Source organism: Pholcus phalangioides, unplaced genomic scaffold, assembly GCF_987345545.1.
Source record: "Pholcus phalangioides strain wild (caught in Gottingen) unplaced genomic scaffold, Ppha-v1.0 ptg000005l_1, whole genome shotgun sequence".
NCBI lineage: Eukaryota > Metazoa > Arthropoda > Arachnida > Araneae > Pholcidae > Pholcus > Pholcus phalangioides.
Window position 1 is genome coordinate 11,316,758 of NW_028301598.1, and position 19,492 is coordinate 11,336,249.

The 19,492-nt window shown below is 36.7% G+C and overlaps 1 protein-coding gene across 2 annotated transcripts in view; it reads left to right on the plus strand.

Annotated features, from left to right (window-relative positions):
* Es2 (ess-2 splicing factor homolog) overlaps positions 1–19,492 on the plus strand; it is a 32,848-nt gene that overhangs the window by 3,181 nt on the left and 10,175 nt on the right. For both annotated transcript variants that reach the window (XM_089232320.1, XM_089232321.1), the window contains exons 3-5: positions 2,030–2,204; positions 12,303–12,440; positions 12,912–13,190. In XM_089232320.1, coding sequence (XP_089088446.1) covers positions 2,030–2,204; positions 12,303–12,440; positions 12,912–13,190 — 592 coding nt within the window. The remainder of the gene's footprint in view (positions 1–2,029; positions 2,205–12,302; positions 12,441–12,911; positions 13,191–19,492) is intronic.

The window sequence follows — 19,492 nt, forward strand, 5'->3', positions numbered from 1 at the left end:
AAGAGAAGCGACACAAGAATATAGCTGCGAGCAAAGAATATAGTACACATAGTGGGGGCGTTTGATGTAGCAGAGAATATCAAATAGAAACTCGCAATCAGCTTGGTTTTTAAAAATTAAAGAATGCTTAAAAATTTCATAATTTTATGCTCAGACAACAGTTTAGGAATAATAGTGTTGTGTGAATATCACTATTTTTAATTATAAACTACAGAAATATTCCTCATATTTTGGTCGCTTTCCTCCCTACTCACTATCACTTCTCGAAAGATCAATATTTTCTACTAAAATTTAGGAGTAAAAATTGCGAAAAATATCCAGTTTATGAAAGCTCCCCACCGTTTAAATTTGTATTATTAGCATAGGCCAGAGGGTAGAAGTGGAAAATCCCCCCGAATAGCTTTATTTGCATAAATATTTGTTGGTTTCGTTTTTTTTTTACACGAGAAAAGTAATTATTGACACCCAAAAATCCAGCATAAAAAACATTCGGTACGCTTCCAGTGTGGAAATATTTTGACGGTACACAGAAAATAAACAAAAAATTAAAACTTGCCAATTTTTCCACAGAAAAATGCACGATTTTTAATTCAGACTACTCAAATACATGTACCCACACACGGTGCATGATAAATTAGCTTAAAACTCGAAATGTAAATATTATGAACTCAAAATATAAATCACTTTCAGTTTGGTTAAGCACGTGCACACGAAAAACATTTGACGGGAAATATATGAAAATTATGTATTCTGCGCTTGCTGTTTTCATTTGATCGTCCACACCTTTTTGAAGTACATCGAAAACTTAACATCAACGATTCTGGTGACATTTTTGACTTCACTACCGCTTTTTAACAGTGAAAACAAGCCCTTCGACGGACATCTTGAAGTTACACACAAGCGAGCAGAGTGGCAAAAACAAAATATCTTGAATGCGCTGCTATTATCACTTGTGGCGGAATTCCTGCTCTGCTGCGATGCATGCCGCTATACACAGGTGCATTGGAATCAGTGTGTTTGATTTCGCTGCTCTGATCTCTTCTCTCATCGTTGCTTTACTCTCTGTCCCACTATGTGTTCAGCCTTACATAATCCAGTAGAGTTTGTGAGTGACCTCATCCATTTGGGATTTGGTGATCTCATTTCTGTGCGTGATACATGCATGTGGGAAAGATATTGCACCACCACCCAAGTCTGTCTCCGCCTATATAAAGAGTTATGACATGAAAATATTTCCTATGGTAATTTTATCCTTTTTCAAATTAATTTGAGAAAATAGATTTGTAAAATTTTAGCTAATAATCACTCTGTGTAGTTTTGTCCACTATCTCCAATGTCAGCTATATTAGCTTGTGTTTTATTCTCATGTGTTTTGCTGATTTTTGTGACAGTAAAAATGAAATCTACAATTGTTTATATTAATAAGATTGTATTTACAATCATAACCAGAATTTTTTTGTGGGGGTTGGAGACTAAACTGAGAAGATGATAAAATCAATCATGTGATTCCATTTATATAAACTATTTTATTGCATGTGAGGTTTTTTACAAACTTTATTACCACTTTTCCCAGCAAAAAAAATTTTGCTTTCAAACTGTATTTCCAATGTATAATGTAGATTAGGAAAATTTTAAAAACCGTTCGAAAGGTTAAGCAACATCAGAGAAATCATCCTCATCATATTCCACCAAATTTATGATTTTGTTCACATCTGTTTATTATTGATTCAGTTTCAAATCTAAAAAGAGAAAAATTGTAGGGAACAATATTGTTGTACCGAGAGAAAATGAACATTACGTTAAAGGCAATTTACAACAAGATTTGAGAAAAAAAAAAAGAGTAAAATAATCATTGTACTTCAGGAACTATAATATAACCTTATATAGTAAGGTTTCACTGTAAATGTATACACCAAATTCCAATTTTTTTCTTCAAACTTTAATAAAAGCTTACATTTTGAGAGTGTTTACCACCCAAATTAGTTTCCCATTAAAAGATTTATGGTTTTGTTTTTCTTTCTTGCCATAGGAAATGGAAAAAATTATAACCAGAGATTTTTTCCCCGATTTGAAGAAGTTAAAGGCTCAGAATGAGTATTTGGATGCCCTGCAGAATAATGATGTTGCCAAAATGCACGAAATGCATGCAATTTACAAGCCAAAGACTCTACTTGGCCAGTGCAACAGTTCTATTAGGTCTATAAGTAAGTTTATATCATTTTCTTTGGGGTTAAAATTGACTACCCTGACTTGAGTACCATCGTGTGATTGAGTTTGTTCTCAATGTTTCCCTAACTGGTTTTTATCATGACTGAAGCCATTCATAAAACCTGCAAACTGATATCATTTTTCTAAATTTCTCTAAAGCTTATGATAAAGTTCCCCCATGATAAACTTCTTCTTAAACACTCAAATCTTGGCCTCAGCATACAATTACTTAAATGGGTAGAGGCTTTCCTAAAATACCGTAAACAGTTTGTGCATTTCAATTATAACTCTCCATCTGCCCCTGTAAAGTCTGGGACCCCTCAAGGATCATTCTCTCCCTGTTACTATTCTTAATTTACATCAATGACCGGGAGTATAATAGTAATAATTTTTTATTTATCTGGCATTCAGAGAGATGCTTTTTTTAAAGCTCATAGCTTTCGTAACGATAGATGAAGATGATCAGGTAGAACTTAAGAATACTGTGATCAGAGCCACATTATATGATATTTTTTTTTAAAGAATATAAGTTTATTCACTTTCACTTACCCAAGAGGGGTATAGTTATGTGGTACACATTGAGGACGATGTATATTCTGACTCCAATTGAAGAAACGGTTGATAATATTTAAGTTCATTTAATTTAAAAAAACTATTTACATAAGTTGACAATATTAATTCCACATAATAAAAAAGGTGAAACTTTTTTCTCACTTGCGCGAGAGCAACACACTGAGCAAGAAGTAGGTCACGCAAGGGAAACAGTTCGCTTGTCCCCTTTTTTCGCCTCTGCCACCCACCCATCAGGAGGTGCACGTAAGGGAGCGACATATGACGCCACAGGGGAAAAAATAATACACAACATATTATAAACTTATGTAAGTCATCAAGAAGAAATATAAGATTTCTCTATTTCTCCTCTAAGTTGTAAATATCGATTATATGATATTTTAATTGAAGTTAAAGAGGAGATAAATTATGAATTATGTAAGCCGAAAATATGGGAGAAGATTCTTGGCATTCGTAGGAAATTCTAAGGGTTAAAAAATAAATAATAAAAATTCATTAAACAAAAATTATTTCTAATAAAAAGAAATTATATTATATTAATTATTATGTTTTAATTTAATCTAGAGAGATGCTATCTTTATGTTAAATATTTGATCATGTATTTTTACAACAGATGGCAGCAAATTCGTTCTGGACAAGAGAAATATTCGACCCCCCCCCCCCCCCCAGTTTTTAATATATAAATCCTCCACACCTGATATATATTTTTGAATCTTCAATTTTTTTCAACTCCTGACATCACGTCGACAGAATATTCCATAGCTTTTTCCAACATTGAATAATTTTTAGCTTGTTTGTTAAGGTAATTTTCATTTCAATAGTTCAACAAACATTCATGGCGAAGATATTTTTCAATAAACTTGAAGCTTGTGTCCTCTGGCCACCTCACCATCCAATATTTCCGCGGAATTTTAGCGAAACTTCAGGAGACGACGGAGTAGGAACAGGTTCATGCTTGAGATCAAAATAAACCCCTCCGTGAGAGAGCAAAAAGACCCCTCCAAGAGCGGCAGGTCATGCCCACTGGCGCATGCGCATAGGTCTACTTAACCGGCAAAAATAGAACCGTTCGTATTTAACTTACCAACTAAATCACTTGCGCACTTGCCAACTAAATCACTTGCGCACTTGCCAACTAAATCACTTGCGCACTTGCCAACTAAAGCCGTGTAAATGGCCCTTATCGTCTGCATACATTGTATCGTACTTGGCAACTAAAAATTAAGTTACCAACTAAAGCACTTGCCTCGTGTAAACAGCCCTTATCGTCTGCATACATTGTATCGTACTTGGCAACTAAAGCACTTGCCTCGTGTAAACGGGCCTTACGATTTTCCATGGTCATTTCAACTTTGATACTTCTGGTATCTTAACTAAACCATCCTTGCATCTCCGGAAGATTGACCATTCCTTAAAATAAAACCTATTTTTGCTTTTACTAACTGCTTTAAATATAGCTTCTTACCATTGGTGAATGGAACAAACTCCCAAGCTCTATTGTCGAATCCCCACTATCACTAGTTTTTGTCCACAATCAAACAATATCTTTGTCATTTTCAATCACATCCTTTTTTTATAGGCCCCGTGGCTAACAATATTGTATAAATAAATAAATGTTTCTCATTCCCACCAGTCATGTGATCAACTGACCAATCGGAAGACAATAGTGCTGTCCAATCTACTGGGGAGCATAAATGTAACCCAGAGACTTCGGAAAGTTTGACTTTACGAACATATTGAAATTTTGATTGAATTGAAAAAATGTCTTCAGCCAATAGCATTGAGTTTGCTGTCTCAGCCAATGAGGTTCAAGCTTTAGTGACGTCACATAAGCAGACTGATGTTTATAGTCTGTACAGTTTTGGCAGCATTTTACCTTCAGCTCATGCCTAGGTTAAATTTTAATGTCAAATTAATTAATTATGACTATTAACCTGGGCTTAAATTTTTGTGTGCCATGACTATGACACCCGATTTTGTCTGAATTCTCTTTCTCATACACAACTAACGTGGATAAAATGCAATGTTTTATTTTTTCCTCATAGTTTTATCTTGGGCCTGCCCATCTATTTGAGCTGGGCATGGGGGTAAGAGATTCTGTTCTGGTAAATTTGATTTTTTTGCCATTTTCCCTGAAGATGCCGACCACTAGTGTTTGAGGAACATTGAGAACAAAATCAGACAATAGTCTTTAAACTTGACTAGTCAATTTTCATCAAATTATGGCTGCAAAAACCTTATCAACTTTTTTCTTGTGTATGTTACTTATTTTGAAAGTGAGTTGTTAGCAAAATCATAATTGTAGACACATACTGTTCATATACATTTTCTTTCAATCTATATTGTTGTAGTAGTATTTGTGGGCAGACAGAGTTTAATTAACACTAAAAAGAGATGGGCAGGGTCTGACCCTGCACACTCTTTGTGCTCATATATCTTGCGTAAGAATGATCCTAAATCTTAAAAATTTCTTTGACTTTTCCTAAATGATCATGTTCTTATTGTATAGCAAAGCTTTTTCATTATCTTTCTTAACAGCAGAGATATGATCAGATATACCTAGAAAGATGGAAGGGACCCTCACTGACCCTCCCATATATTTGAGAACACATCCATTGTAAACTGAAGAGCCAAAAAAACTGGTACAGACATGCGTATGCAAATAAAGAGGTATGAAACCAATCAGAGTACGGCGCTGTGGTTGGCAACGCCTATATAACACAATAAGTGTCTGGCATAGTTGTTAGATCAGTTACTGCTGCTACAATGGCAAGTTATCGAGATTTAAGTGAGTTTGAACGTGGTGGTATAGTAAGTGCACGAGAGATGGGACATAACATCTCTGAGGTAGCGATGAAATTTGGATTTTCACGTACGACCATTTCACGAGTGTACCGTGAATATCAGGAATCCGGTAAAAAATTAAATCTACAACATCGCTGCGGCCGGAAAAAGATCATGCTAGAACGGGACCAACGACGACTGATGAGAATCATTAAACGTGACAGACATGCAACCCTTCCGCAAATTGCTGCAGATTTCAATGCTGGGCCATCAACAAGTGTCAGCTTGCGAACCATTCAACAAAACATCATCGATATGGGCTTTCGGAGCCGAAGTCCCACTCGCGTACCCTTGATGACTGCACGACACAAAGCTTTACGCCTCGCCTGGGCCCGACAACACCGACATTGGGCTGTTGAGGACTGGAAACACATTGCCTGGTCTGACGAGTCTCGGTTTCAATTGCTTCGAGCTGATGGACATGTACGGGTATGGAGACAACCTCGACAATCCATGGACCCTACATGTCAACAGGGGACTGTTCAAGCTGGTGGAGGCTCTGTGATGGTATGGGGCGTGTGCAGTTGGCGTGATATGAGACCCCTGATACGACTCTGACAGGTATGTAAGCATCCTGTCTGATCACCTGCACCCATTCATGTCCATTGTGCATTCCGACGGATTTGGCCAATTTCAGCAGGACAATGCGACACCCCCACACGTCCATAATTGCTACAAAGTGGCTCCAGGAACACTCTTCTGACTTTAGACACTTCCGCTGGCCACCAAAATCCCCAGACATGAACATTATTGAACATATCTGGGATGCCTTGCAACGTGCTGTTCAGAAGAAATCTCCACCCCCCTCTTACTCCTACGGATTTATGGACAGCCCTGCAGGATTCATGGTCTCAATTACCTCCAGCACTACTTCAGACATTAGTCGAGTCCATGCCACATCGTGTTGCGGCACTTCTGCGTGCTCGCGGGGGCCCTACACGATATTAGGCAGATGTACCAGTTTTTTTTGGCTCTTCAGTGTATAATACTACCAACATTGTCACAATTGATTTTTGTGTAGTCAAAATTCTTCTGATAGTCTCTTTGTGTATCTAATACTGTGCAATCCCCATTGGTGATGCTTTTTTTACCTTTGTGTGGGTTTCTTCATCTGCAGGTGTCTAATTTTTGCCATTTTGTCTGATGCATTGTTTGTTTTGAGAAGAAGTGCACACATGCTTATGATTGCTGTAGTAATAGCAAGAAAACACAGATTCACAGAAGATGAAATTTTTCTGAAGTTGTCAGACTGCATGAGAAAAGTCCGGAAGCAGTGGCCCTGATGATGAGGATTCAGAGAAGAATGAACACTCTCCCAGGCAAAATCTTAGTGAAAGTAAGCAGCAGCATTGATGATGGATGTGTGGGTGAATGAAATTATAACTCCACTAGTGTGTCAGCTGTTGCGAAATGAAGTGCTACTGGAAATAATAAATGCAAACTGTATTGAAGCCACTAGTGAAAACAACCTGACTTACACTCATACATCGACTGATTCCCATAAATACCCAAGATTTCAATAATATCCTGTCTAACAGTTATGAAGTAATTGCTGCAGATGAAAGTGTATGAAATATTGTTGGACCCTTCTCATTGATAGTACATCAAGGATTCCAAAATATTTTATGACAAACTTATTGCTTATACAGATACTGGTTGAACATGATTGGAAATATATGAATTTTTTCAAACCAAAAATGACAAGCTTTGCATAAACGCTTTGGAAAGATCATAGTCTGATACTTCCAACTGTGAAAAAAAAATAAAGCATAATGACACTCACTGAATCATATTAAAAACTAGAAGCAATATAATGAAATCCTATATAGAGAGAATATCTTCCAGAGTCCCGAGTTCCCTTCATATTGGCACACATCAATAGAGGTTGTTTGCACAGAATGCTTTAAAAACTAAATAATAATAAAAATAAATCAATAAATCTCAATTTTTCTTACCCTTAATTCTTTGTGTTCTAATTCTATTTTGTCTTAAAAAATGTTATATATATACCATTCTTCAAACTTAAACCACTACCCAACTACTAGGAAGTTGAATCTAGGTTGGCAGATAACATTGACTCTGACCCAAAATCATTTTTTCGATACGTCAATAACGGATGTAAGAGGACAGTGAGGACAGTTGGCTCCCTCTCGATAGGAGGCTCTAGGTTAGAGAGCAATGTAGGCATGTGTAGTGCTTTCAATGACTTTTTCGCATCGGTTTTTAATGGAAATAATGATATTCAATATGCGGGTGTTGCATGGGGTAATAAAACCCTCAACGATATTCAAGTAGAAGACGTGGTGGTCCTAAATCTTCTAAGAAATGTATGTGCAAGCAAAGCACCAGATGATATCTATCCCAGGGTCCTCAGGGAATGTGCTAATGAATTGTTTGGACCAGTCGCATAGATATACAGGAGTAGTGTTGCTGAGGGTATCGTCCCAAGAGATTGGAAACTTGCTAACGTTGTTCCGATATTTAAGAAGGGTAGTAGAAAAGCGGTGTCAAATTATCGTCCAGTGAGTTTGACGAGCTCCCTCTCGAAAATTTTGGAAATTATTATCAAAAGGCAGTTTGTGAAGTGGATAGACGAGAATAATGTATTGTCGGATAATCAGCATGGGTTCAGGAAGGGGAAGTCATGTGTAACTAACCTCCTTTGCTTTTATGATCACGTGACTAAGGCTTTGGGTAAGAGCAAAAATGTAGACGTTGTTTACCTTGATTTCCAGAATGCATTCGATCGGGTCCAACGTGGCAAACTCTTGAAGCGTTTACACGAGATTGGAATTGGGGGCAACTTGCTGAATTGGATAGAATCGTGGTTAAGAGATAGGTTGCAACGAGTTATGGTGAACTGGGAATTCTCTGGTTGGACAGACGTCACAAGTGGAGTTCCTCAAGGAATTGTCCTTGGCCCCATACTTTTTTCACTCGCCCATTATCGATAAACTCGATCAGGGTATCGATGGGATTACTAGCAAATTCACAGATGATGTGAAGCTAATGGGGGTAATCGGGAATGAAAGCGATAGGGAGTTGCTCCAGACCAACTTAAACAGGATTGCAGCATGGACAAATGAATGGAGCATGACGTTCAGCGTTGATAAGTGCATGGTCGCTCATTTTGGTTCGAACAACCCACTGTTCTCTTACGAGTTGAATGGTGTCATTGTCCCGGATGCAACTAGGCTCACCGATTTGGGAATTCTCATTGACGAGCGACTTAGGTTTTCTGAACATTGTTTAGCGGTGGTCAAAAAATCGAATAGAATGCTTGGTCTCATTTTCAAAAAGGTCTCTTCGCGTTCTCCTAAAGTCATTCTTCCGCTTTATCGAGGATTAGTTCGTCCTGGGCTGGACTATGCTGTAAGGTTTTGGAGACCTTACCTACAGAGGGACATAGAATTGGTTGAAGGGGTGCAGAGAAGAGCTACGCGTGTCCTTATTGGCACACAGGGCTTGAGTTATGAAGAGAGACTTCATTTTTTTAATATGTTTACATTGGATGAACACAGGTGTCGAGGAGATATGATCGAAGTGTTCAAAATTTTCAATGGGATGGATAGGATGAACCATGAACTTTTAGTACACCCGCAATCGACTGCTTTTACAAGAGGACACCAGTATCGATTGGTGAGGGACCATGCAAGGTTATGGTGTCGCAGGGAATTTTTCTCTAATAGGGTTGTTAATAAATGGAATAGCTTACCCCCGGAGGTAGTAAATTGTAACACAATTGACACGTTTAAAAAGAAATACGATAAACATGTTGGGGTAAATCAAGAAGCTATCAATACTTAGAATCAGACAACCATAAGTATTCTTTATGGGTATTGTAACAATATTTCATCACGTGTATATATTGTTTATAATTTTTATTAATTGCATTTTTAATTGGGTTGCTATATTTTTGAAATATATGACATCCATATTTTTATGGGCATCTTTTTCTCAGCCACCTCGTTGAGCATTTTGCCTGTTGTGGCGTTGTATTTGTATACCCTAATCGAAGTAGCAAAAGAAGTCACTGGAGAAAAAGAAATCAAACCGGTGAAGAAAATAACTGAAGAAACAAAGAAACTTATGAACGACCGTAGAGAATTTCAGATCAAGAAGAATGACCTTAAATCAAAAGTGGAACATGCAGAACTTTACAAGACAGTATGAAAGCAGATTACAGAAGATGTCAGGAAGTTTAATTGCGATATTATAAAGAAAGCATTGGAAGATAATAGGAGCTTAAAATCAGCAAAACTAAAACTGTGTGTAGGGAGAAAGGAAATTTTTGCACTAAAAAGGAAAGATGGAACCATCACAAAAGATGGAAATGAAATCATTAGTATTGTTGAGGAATTTTATAATACTCTTTACAAACATTGAAGAACAGGATCGGAACAAAGGAGAGGGAGCAGGAAGAAAAGAAAATGGAGCCGAATTTGTACAAGTAGCACCTGTGTTGAAAAAGGAAGTCTATAAGGCTATAAGATGTATGAAAAAAGGGAAATGCCCAGGTTAAGATGGGATTTCAATAGACATTATTAAAGAAGCAGGAGAAGAATTTGCCAGTTTACTAGATGCCTTGTTCACAAATTGTCTCACAAAATCAGATGTGCCTGAAGATTGGGAAAACGCAATGATGGTTCTTCTTTACAAAAAGGGTGAAAAAGAGGATATCAAGATCTATCGACCAATCAGTCTCCTATCAGTAATTTATAAAATCTTCACCAAAGTGCTGACATATAGGCTGGAATCCAAATTGGACGAAGCTCAACCAAGAACAGGCAGGATTTTGAAGTGGATTCAGTACAATGGATCGCATCCAAACAATCAGGGAACTTATAGAGAGACACGAGGAATATGGATTACCATTGTGTATGGCCTTCATTGATTTTGAGAAAGCGTTTGACTCTGTCTTCACATCTGTTGTTAAAGCTCTAGTTATATTTGGGGTAGAGAAACCTTACATCACAATATCATCAAGAAAATATATGACAAAGCAATTGCAAGGTTTCATTTGGATAAAGGAAAAGCAAAGATTAAACTTGAAAAAGGGGTCAAACAGGGTGATACTATCTCACCAAAACTCTTTACCGCTGTTTTAGAAGTAGTATTCAGAAAACTGGATTGGGATAAAAAAGGAATTAAAATAGATGAAGAATTTCTCTACCATTTGTGTTTTGCAGATGACATTGTTGTTATCAGCAGTAATCCAGACGAACTACAGGAAATGATACAAGAATTGGCGAAGGCAAGTATTCAGGTGAGCTTGAAAATGAATCAGCAAAAGACTAAAGTTATGTTCAACCCTTTTGCATTGAAGAGGACAATCTTGCTCAACAACACAGATAGAAGAAGTAGAAAGCTATGCATACCTGGGACAAGAAATTACCATGGACAACGGAATAATTAATGAATTAAACAGAAGGATCAGGATTGGGTGGAGCACTTTTGGCAAAAACTGTGTAATTCTGAAGAGTCACATGCCATTATGCCTGAAAAGAAAATTTTTTAAACAGTTCTACCAGCACTGACTTATGGAGCTGAAACCTGACACTCACAAGCAAGACGATACAAAGGCTACAGACAACACAAAGGAGCATGGAAAGATGTATGTTAGGCATCACAAGGAGAGACAAAACGAATCACTTGGATAAGAATGACACAAAGGTATATGATATCATGGAAAGAATTAAACGTTTGAAATGGAAATGGGCTGGACATATTGCAAGAAGACAGGACAACAGATGGACCACAAGTATTCTAGATTGGTACTCCGTGGTGTTAAACCTCAGAGAAGGCGTCCCCACACAAGATGGATTGATGAGATCTGGAAAGTGGCAGGACTCAACTGGATGGCTAAAGCATCAGACAGCAGAATGGAAAAATTTAGAGGAGACCTTCATCCAGCAGTGGATTGAAAACGGTTGTTGTTGATGATATGATACCATTCTTTATATAAAATATTGAAATGTTCTCAGAAAAAATTATGGGGTCACACAGACTTTTGCCTTTTTTCTAGTGTTAACATGCCACTTTTGGGAAAGTTACTGTAGAGTTAGAGAGATTCAAGTATCAGAGATATATTTGATTCTTTTTTTCTACAAAAAAGTATGAGATTTATTGTGATTAATACAGTTTAGGTGTGTAGTCAAAGCTTGATTTTATATGAAAACCACATGTTTTTATGTATGATATTGAATGATCAATATCATACATAAAACCCAATATGACTATTGTATTCATGTGTTTTTCTTTCTATATGGGTTTTTTTTTTTGTTCTGTCTTTTATATGTATTTTGTGTTTGTTTTTGCAAAAAAAAAAAACTAATCTTTTGGTCCCAAACTGCTCTCTCCTTGGAAGCCATTTCTGTTTGCGAACTTTCAATTTTACAAACTAATTTTTCAAGTCTACGCTTTGGTAAAACTGAGCGATGACTGTATATTGATGTTTATCTATAAGTGGAAGGGAGTGAACACAATTTTCATATGAGACTCATAATGTGTGTGTGTAAACTCTTGAGCAGGTTTGCAATGTATTTCAATATTTTTAATCATAAATTTTAGTGGAATGGGAGATATTTCAAAAGTCATCTACACTTATGTCAGATTGAAACCATGAACCATTCTTACAAATATACTTGTTAATAATATCTTTAATTTCATTTTCATCTCAGTGACCACTCCAGCCACTTTTGAGACACCGGATGTCCATTCAAGTAATTTGAATGAAGAAAATGACAGGACTGAGCCAAACAGTGTCAGAACGGACTATCCAGAGATTATCGAAATAAACAGTGAGAGTGGTGAAAATGGTGAGTATCTGTGATTAAGTTTTTTACATTGTACTGTTATTTTCTGAAAAATGCTTCGTTGCGATTTGTTTTATACAATATGGAATATAGCTTTCTGAGCAGCTATATTCCATATTGTATAAAACAAATTGCATTGATAAACACATTTAAACCTGGTTAGACAAACTTGATCAAAATTATTTTTTGCTTAAAAGGCCACTAAATATTTTTCATGTTGGACGTAGTCAAATCGCACTTTTGTTGTTAAATACTAATTTCATTTAGCAAAAGATATTTTTTGGGGTTTTTTTTACTTGGTCTTAACAAGGTTTGACTTTATACAACTGATAATTTCATGTGGATAATGAAATATCAATTTTCATAGCAGGAAGTAATTATTTGGGAAATTCAAATTTCAAAGTTATTAAAATGATTGCTTCATTCATTCAAAATTAAATTAATTTAATTGTTGGATTAAATCTTTCCTGATAGTTTCCACAAAAGAGAAGTCCCTCGATCAGTTTCTTGCTGAAACAACAAGTGAAGATAATGCCTCGTTTGAGGAGATAATGGTCAAAGATGCTCTTCAGCACCAACAAAAATATCCTTGGCTTTACAAAGATGAGGCAGAAGAAGAACAGAAGATGAAGAATTCCCTAGCTTTACCATCGTCTTCGCTGCCTGGGATGTTGGCAATAGAGCACCAAACAAGCAAAGCTCCAATAACATGGACTTACAAGAACAAAAACGCATTGATGTATGTCCCTGATGGTAAGCAGAGTTTTAAACAAGAGTATAAAACTTTATGCTGTCATTGTAATAAGCAGAGTCTGGTTTTTACCAATGCAAATCAGTGAAGAAAAATTGTAAAATTGAAAAAAAATTTGTAACTTGTACTACATTACACTGCTAAAAAAATTCAAATACAAAGGCCACAACACACAAAATGCCCAATGAGCTGGATAAAAAAAATGCCCATAAAGTAAAATTGTCAAATATATATCTAAACTATTAAAAATACAGCAACCCAATAATTGCAATGAGAAACCAATAATTATGCTAAAATATAAATGTATATGTTGCCCATAAAAAACTATGGTTGTCCCTTCTAAGTATGGATATATCCCAATATGTTTATCACATTTCTTTTTAAACTTGTCAATCATGTTAGAATTCATGCGGAGGTAAGCTATTCCATTTATTCACAACCCTATTACATCGCTACTACCACTACTAAACCACACATGTATCTCGTCCATATTCCTCTGCGGAACTTCTAACGAATTGGTACATGTTGGAATGTGTGTGTCCGTGTTGTGAACCTTGTTTCTGTGTAATGCTTGTTATAGTGCTGCCATCTACCACATATTTTTCAAACTATGAGTGAAGTGTAATGTTTGACGATTTTACCGTTGTAGGCCTGTTGCTTTCTGCTGCAAGATTTTTTAATGGGCAGATCGGCTTGCATTCGCACCTCGAAGTTAGGAACCACAGAAAACCAAGTTCAGCCGAGCTGAAACCATCCATTGCATAGCCGCCAACTTTGGAGATTGAGAACAAAAAATGACCACATCAGGCCCGGGCTGTAGCTATGTGAGTCCCACTCTTGTGGTGAGGCGTCATGCTCGGGGGGGGGGGGTCTCATGTCCCTAAGTGACCCCACCTTATGATATTTTGTATAGTACAATAAATTTTGAAAATAAGTAGGAAATATGTAGGCTGTTTATTTCCAGCTAAGTATGGGACTACCATAGCATCGCTTTGCCTAGGGGGTCCATGATGTTGAGATGGTCCTTAATAGAACTCGGATTAGCAGAGAGCTCAATAAATTCTAGGCCAGTGGTCTGGAGGCCAATCTTATTTGCAAAATTTTTAGCGTAAATTCATTGAAAAAATCAATTCAATACGTATAAAGGATCTTGCTTTTAGATGAGGGTCAAAGACTCTGGGTAAGACAGAGGAGCCATGAGAAAAAAACTATGCTTCAAAGGGGGCCATGGGCAAAAAAAGGTTAAGAAACGCTGGTCTAGAGTGCTCACCTGGAAAGTAAGGGGGCGTGGGTTTGATTCACTGCTAGGGCATTTGAATTTTCTCCCTTTCCTAAATTCATCTTCGCTTTAGCTGATTGTTAAAAACATACATATGAGATATCCAAACGCAAATAGGAGAAATTCATTTCAGCTCTCTTTGGTTTTTTTTAACCTCTTATCATTTCCAAGCTTCATTGTAACCCTTTGAAAGGAAGTTTCTTTTCCGTCTATGTTTTTTCTATACTCATGTTTAATGACCCCCCACGTCATCAATCTTTCTACTGTATATATATGTACATACATAATAAGAGAAAGAGAAATCTACCGAACTTTCTCATCTACTGTACTGTTTTCTCTTCTATTCATTGAGCTTATATTACTGGAGGGAGCATCCAGCCACCATGATGGCAACGACATTGAATGCAAGAAAATCACTTCACTCAATTAATAACACAGTTCATGCCTGGAAATTTCCCCCTTGAAATGTACAGTTCAGTCTCTAAATATTACATTTTAAATACTGAAAAAAAGGAGACATAACTCATCTAAAGATTGAATTATATATATTCATTTCATCTATTCTGGAATTTCCCTTCATTAATTCTGGAATTATCTCTCATTAATTCTGGAATTATCTCTCATTAATGCTGGAGTTTCCCTTCATTAATGCTGGAATTATCTCTCATTAATTTTGGAATTATCACTTTTTCATCAATGCTGAAATTATCACTTTTTCATCAATGCTGAAATTATCACTTTTTCATCAATGCTGAAATTATCACTTTTTCATCAATGCTGAAATTATCACTTTTTCATCAATGCTGAAATTATCACTTTTTCATCAATGCTGAAATTATCACTTTTTCATCAATGCTGAAATTATCACTTTTTCATCAATGCTGAAATTATCACTTTTTCATCAATGCTGAAATTATCTCTTTCATCAGTTCTGGAGTTATCACTTTCATTAACACTTTCGGGTCTGAGCTATTTCGACTATGTTTGTTTCTGTGGACTGAGGGTTTTTGGCACTTCTCATGGTTTTTTTTTTAATATTTAGAATATATATATCTTAACAGTTTTTTTTTTTTTAGCTAGAAATTTCGAACTCTGTTCTTTCATAGTATAGCAATTATTTAAAAATACTAATAGTTATCATTTAAAGTAGAAATCATTAAAATGAGAAATCGTTAAAAGAAGTATGTTTTAGAGTTTTAAAAAAGTTCCACATAAGAAAACACCGTTTTTTAACATAAAATTTCAAATAATTCTGAATAAAAATTTACCCAAATGTTGTACAAATATCTAAAAATATTTTTTATTGAAAAAACAAATCATCTTGTAAAATTTTTTTCAGTATGGTACACTTCAAAACACACATTTGCACACAGAGCAACACCAATGTTCGTAATAAGTTCAAGTTTCTTTCCTCAATCTTTTTCCAGTTTCTGCCTTTGATTTGCTGCTGCAAACCTTACAAGTTCTTGTTGGATTTTTTCTTTTTTTGTGTCAGTGGTATTAGTTTTCCAGACTCTGCCACGAAGCTGGGCTGGAAGAGATCTCAGCAATGGGATGGCAAGTCCAGTGGCAAAGTTCTGGCATTCATTCAGTGGTATTAGTTGTGGAGAATGTCTTGCAAAAAGTCTGTCAACTGTTGCCGCAGGTTGGCATGCTGTCATTACTGTACCTCCTTTTTCAACAAATTGGATGGTAATTTCTCTTATGTATTTTTTCACCATTTTGACTGTTTTAAATACAAATACAAATACAACACCACAACAGGCAAATTGCCCAACGAGGTGGCTGACTTAAGAACATCATGGATCCCCGAGCCCTTTTTTACCCTACCTACGAGCCCTACCTACTACTGCTATACCACACGTGCACCCCGCCCACAACCCCCCGCGGAACCCCCAACGAATCGGTACATGCGGGAATGTGCGTGTACGTGTAGTGAAACCTGGCGTGTTTTTTTTTGTTTCTCTGTAATGCTTGTTATGTGTAGTGCTGCCATCTGCCACCAGTTTTTCAAACTATGAGTGAAGTGTTATGATTGAATGATTTTTCGTTGTAGGACTGTTGCTCTCTGTGGCGAGACTTTTTAACGGGGAGATCGGCTCGCATTTGCGCCTTGAAGTTGGGAACCACAGAAAACCAACTTCAGCCGATCACCACTGTGGGGTTCGAACCCGGATTCTCGCATCGCGAGTCTGTCACTATAACCACTCGACCACCACAGCGGCAATATAGAGTTTCCTATATAGAGTGAAAGAATATGTAATAGACACCATTAGAGGATGAGAAAATATCCTTTTCCACCAGTTCAAAGAGCGGGCTTGTTAAGAGAAAGCCAATGTGCGAAGTATAATAATAATACATATAAGAATATTGAGGCTCAGTACCCCCTCCCCAGTGTCAATGTTGGACACGATAAAAATCTGTGAACCGGATTCGACGTCCAGATCGTGTGGTCACTGGTGGTTTTGATTTCATGGTTGAGTTCTCTGACGTAGAGTCATTAGTTTGCATTTGTGCCACCAGCTGCATTGTATCTTCCGAGAGGAAGAATGCTGGTTCTAAGCGGTCGATGGAAACTGAAACTATTTTGCCATTGATGTCAAGTTTGAACACTTTTTCATTTTTGTTAGTGACAAGAAAGGGACCATCATGTGGTCTCTGGAGGGGTCGATGGACACTATCACAACGTAGTAATACGCAAGTAGCATTCTTCACTTCTGGATACACAAAGCACGTTTTCCATGATGTTTTGGTGGCATTAGACGGAGCTGTTGCATGTGGCCCCGTAACTTTTTTGCGTAGTCACAAGGGTCAATGTTGACATTCGTTGAGTCGAAAAATGGGCTAGGAAGACGCAAGGGTGTACCAAACACGAATTCGGCTGGCGTACACTGTAGGTCGGCTTTTAGAGCGGCTCAGTATCACAGAAGTATAGTTGGTAATACCTCGGTCCAAGTGCTCTGTGTTCTGGCATTTAATGGTTGTTTTTAGTGGTGGATGAAATTCCTCAATCAAACCATTCGTTTGAGGATGGAAAGTGGTATAGGGGTCTTCAACGTTTTACGCTCGAGGGCCACATAAAGTATTTGTTGCATTCTGCGGGCCACTCATTAACGGCGTAGGGGGAACCCCTCTGATATGGTGATCAAAGATGATCACAAACTACATATATTTCAAAATATTTTGAAAAACTAACATTCAATTCAATTAATTTTAACGAATATTAATTTTGAATGATTTAAAAAACATTTCAAATTATAGTGTCAAAAAATGCCTTTTTTGCTATATTAATACATTTGTGTTACTTGGAAATGCTTTTGGAAGTTGGTAAATCTAAATTTTTCTCAGATTTCTTGTGCCTCCAATCAATCTCAGTGTATCCCCCCCCCCCTTCCAAAGGTTGATCCTATGTACGCTCAGATACGACAAATTAAAATGCAACATGTACTATGTATTTTATGATTTGGTTTAAAAAATTAAATTGAATTGGGGTAAGACCAATTATTTGTAGGTATATTTTATTAAACAGAATGAAAAAGATGATTTTTGTTCATACGTATATGTTGAATTAATTGTGTACCAAATTAAAAAATGTCTTCGGTTACTTACATTACGAATGCGAATATATGTAATTCCTAAATTAATGCAAAACTTGACATTGTTTGTGCTTGACTAAAGCTTCAATGTTAGGTAAAATTTGTGTTGTTGCTATTCGTAAAGTATCCTCCAAATGCCGATCAGTCAGACGTGTTCTAGTTTTTGATTTTGTATTCTTCATTCAACCAAACAACTGTTCACATATGTAAGGTGAACAATGCATGTTTGCGTATTCCTGGATACTTTTCTTCGGACACATACTTAGAATAAAAATCAATTAATGAAGGAATTTCAAAAAACTTGCATTTAACTGCAGAGTCATATTGCAAATCTGCAAATTCTAATTGTAGCTCTGGTGGAACACTTTCGATATCAACCGAGAATGGTGAGGAAAAAATTTTCTTAGAAATTTCGTTCTCGCGGAAGTCGGAAAATCTGCTTCTGAATTCCATTCTCAGATTTGAAATGCACTGTACATAATCGTCCGGTTTCTGAGTTGTAGATCTATTCACCAACTCCAACAATTTAGGAAAATGTATACAGTTTTTGTTTTGCAATTGACATTCCCAAAGGACTAATTTAGTTTCGAACTTTTTCACATTGTCATAAAGATTATGGACAAGTAGATCTTTTCCCAATAAGTGGTAGTTTAGATCATTCAGATGACCAATGATATCAACAAGAAATGCGAAATCTCTCACCCACTTTTTATCTTGAAACTCCCCAATAAGTTTTCCTTTGAATTTCAGGAATTCATCATCTTCCTCCTTCAAGTAAAACAGGCGCTGAAGCATCTTTCCCCGACTCAACCAGCGTACTTCTGTATAATGAATAGCGTCGCCATGCTCAGCTTCCAAATCCTCTAAGAATTTTTGAAACTCTCTATGGTTAAGTCCTTTGGATCGAATGAAGTTAACTGCTTTCACTACAACATACATACATGCTCAAAGTTGGAGAAAAACTTTTTGCACAAGTTTTCCTGGTGTATGATGCAGTGGAAAGCCGTCATCTTCGTATTCCCACATTTTTCGGCATCTGATTTTATCAATGTGATTACCCCTGTCTTCTGACCAGTCATAAAGGGAGCACCATCTGTAGTTATGGCAGATATGTTGCCTAAGTCCAACTCACATTTGTCCAATGTTTCTGCCAAACTTGAATATAAGTCGAAACTTCGTGTGATATCCTTAAGTGCAACGATACTAGCTAACTCCTCAACAATTTTGAAGTTTTTGTCAATACCATGAATGAAAATGGCTGCTTGTGCGGTGTCTGTTGCATCCGTTGATTCATCCATAGCTACTGAGTAAAACAAAAATTCCTCACATTTGGATTTCAAGGTCTTGAATACATCTGCTGAGAGATCCTCTACGCTTCTTGCTACGGTCACACCAGACAAACTGATGTTCGAAGTCATTCTTACGAATT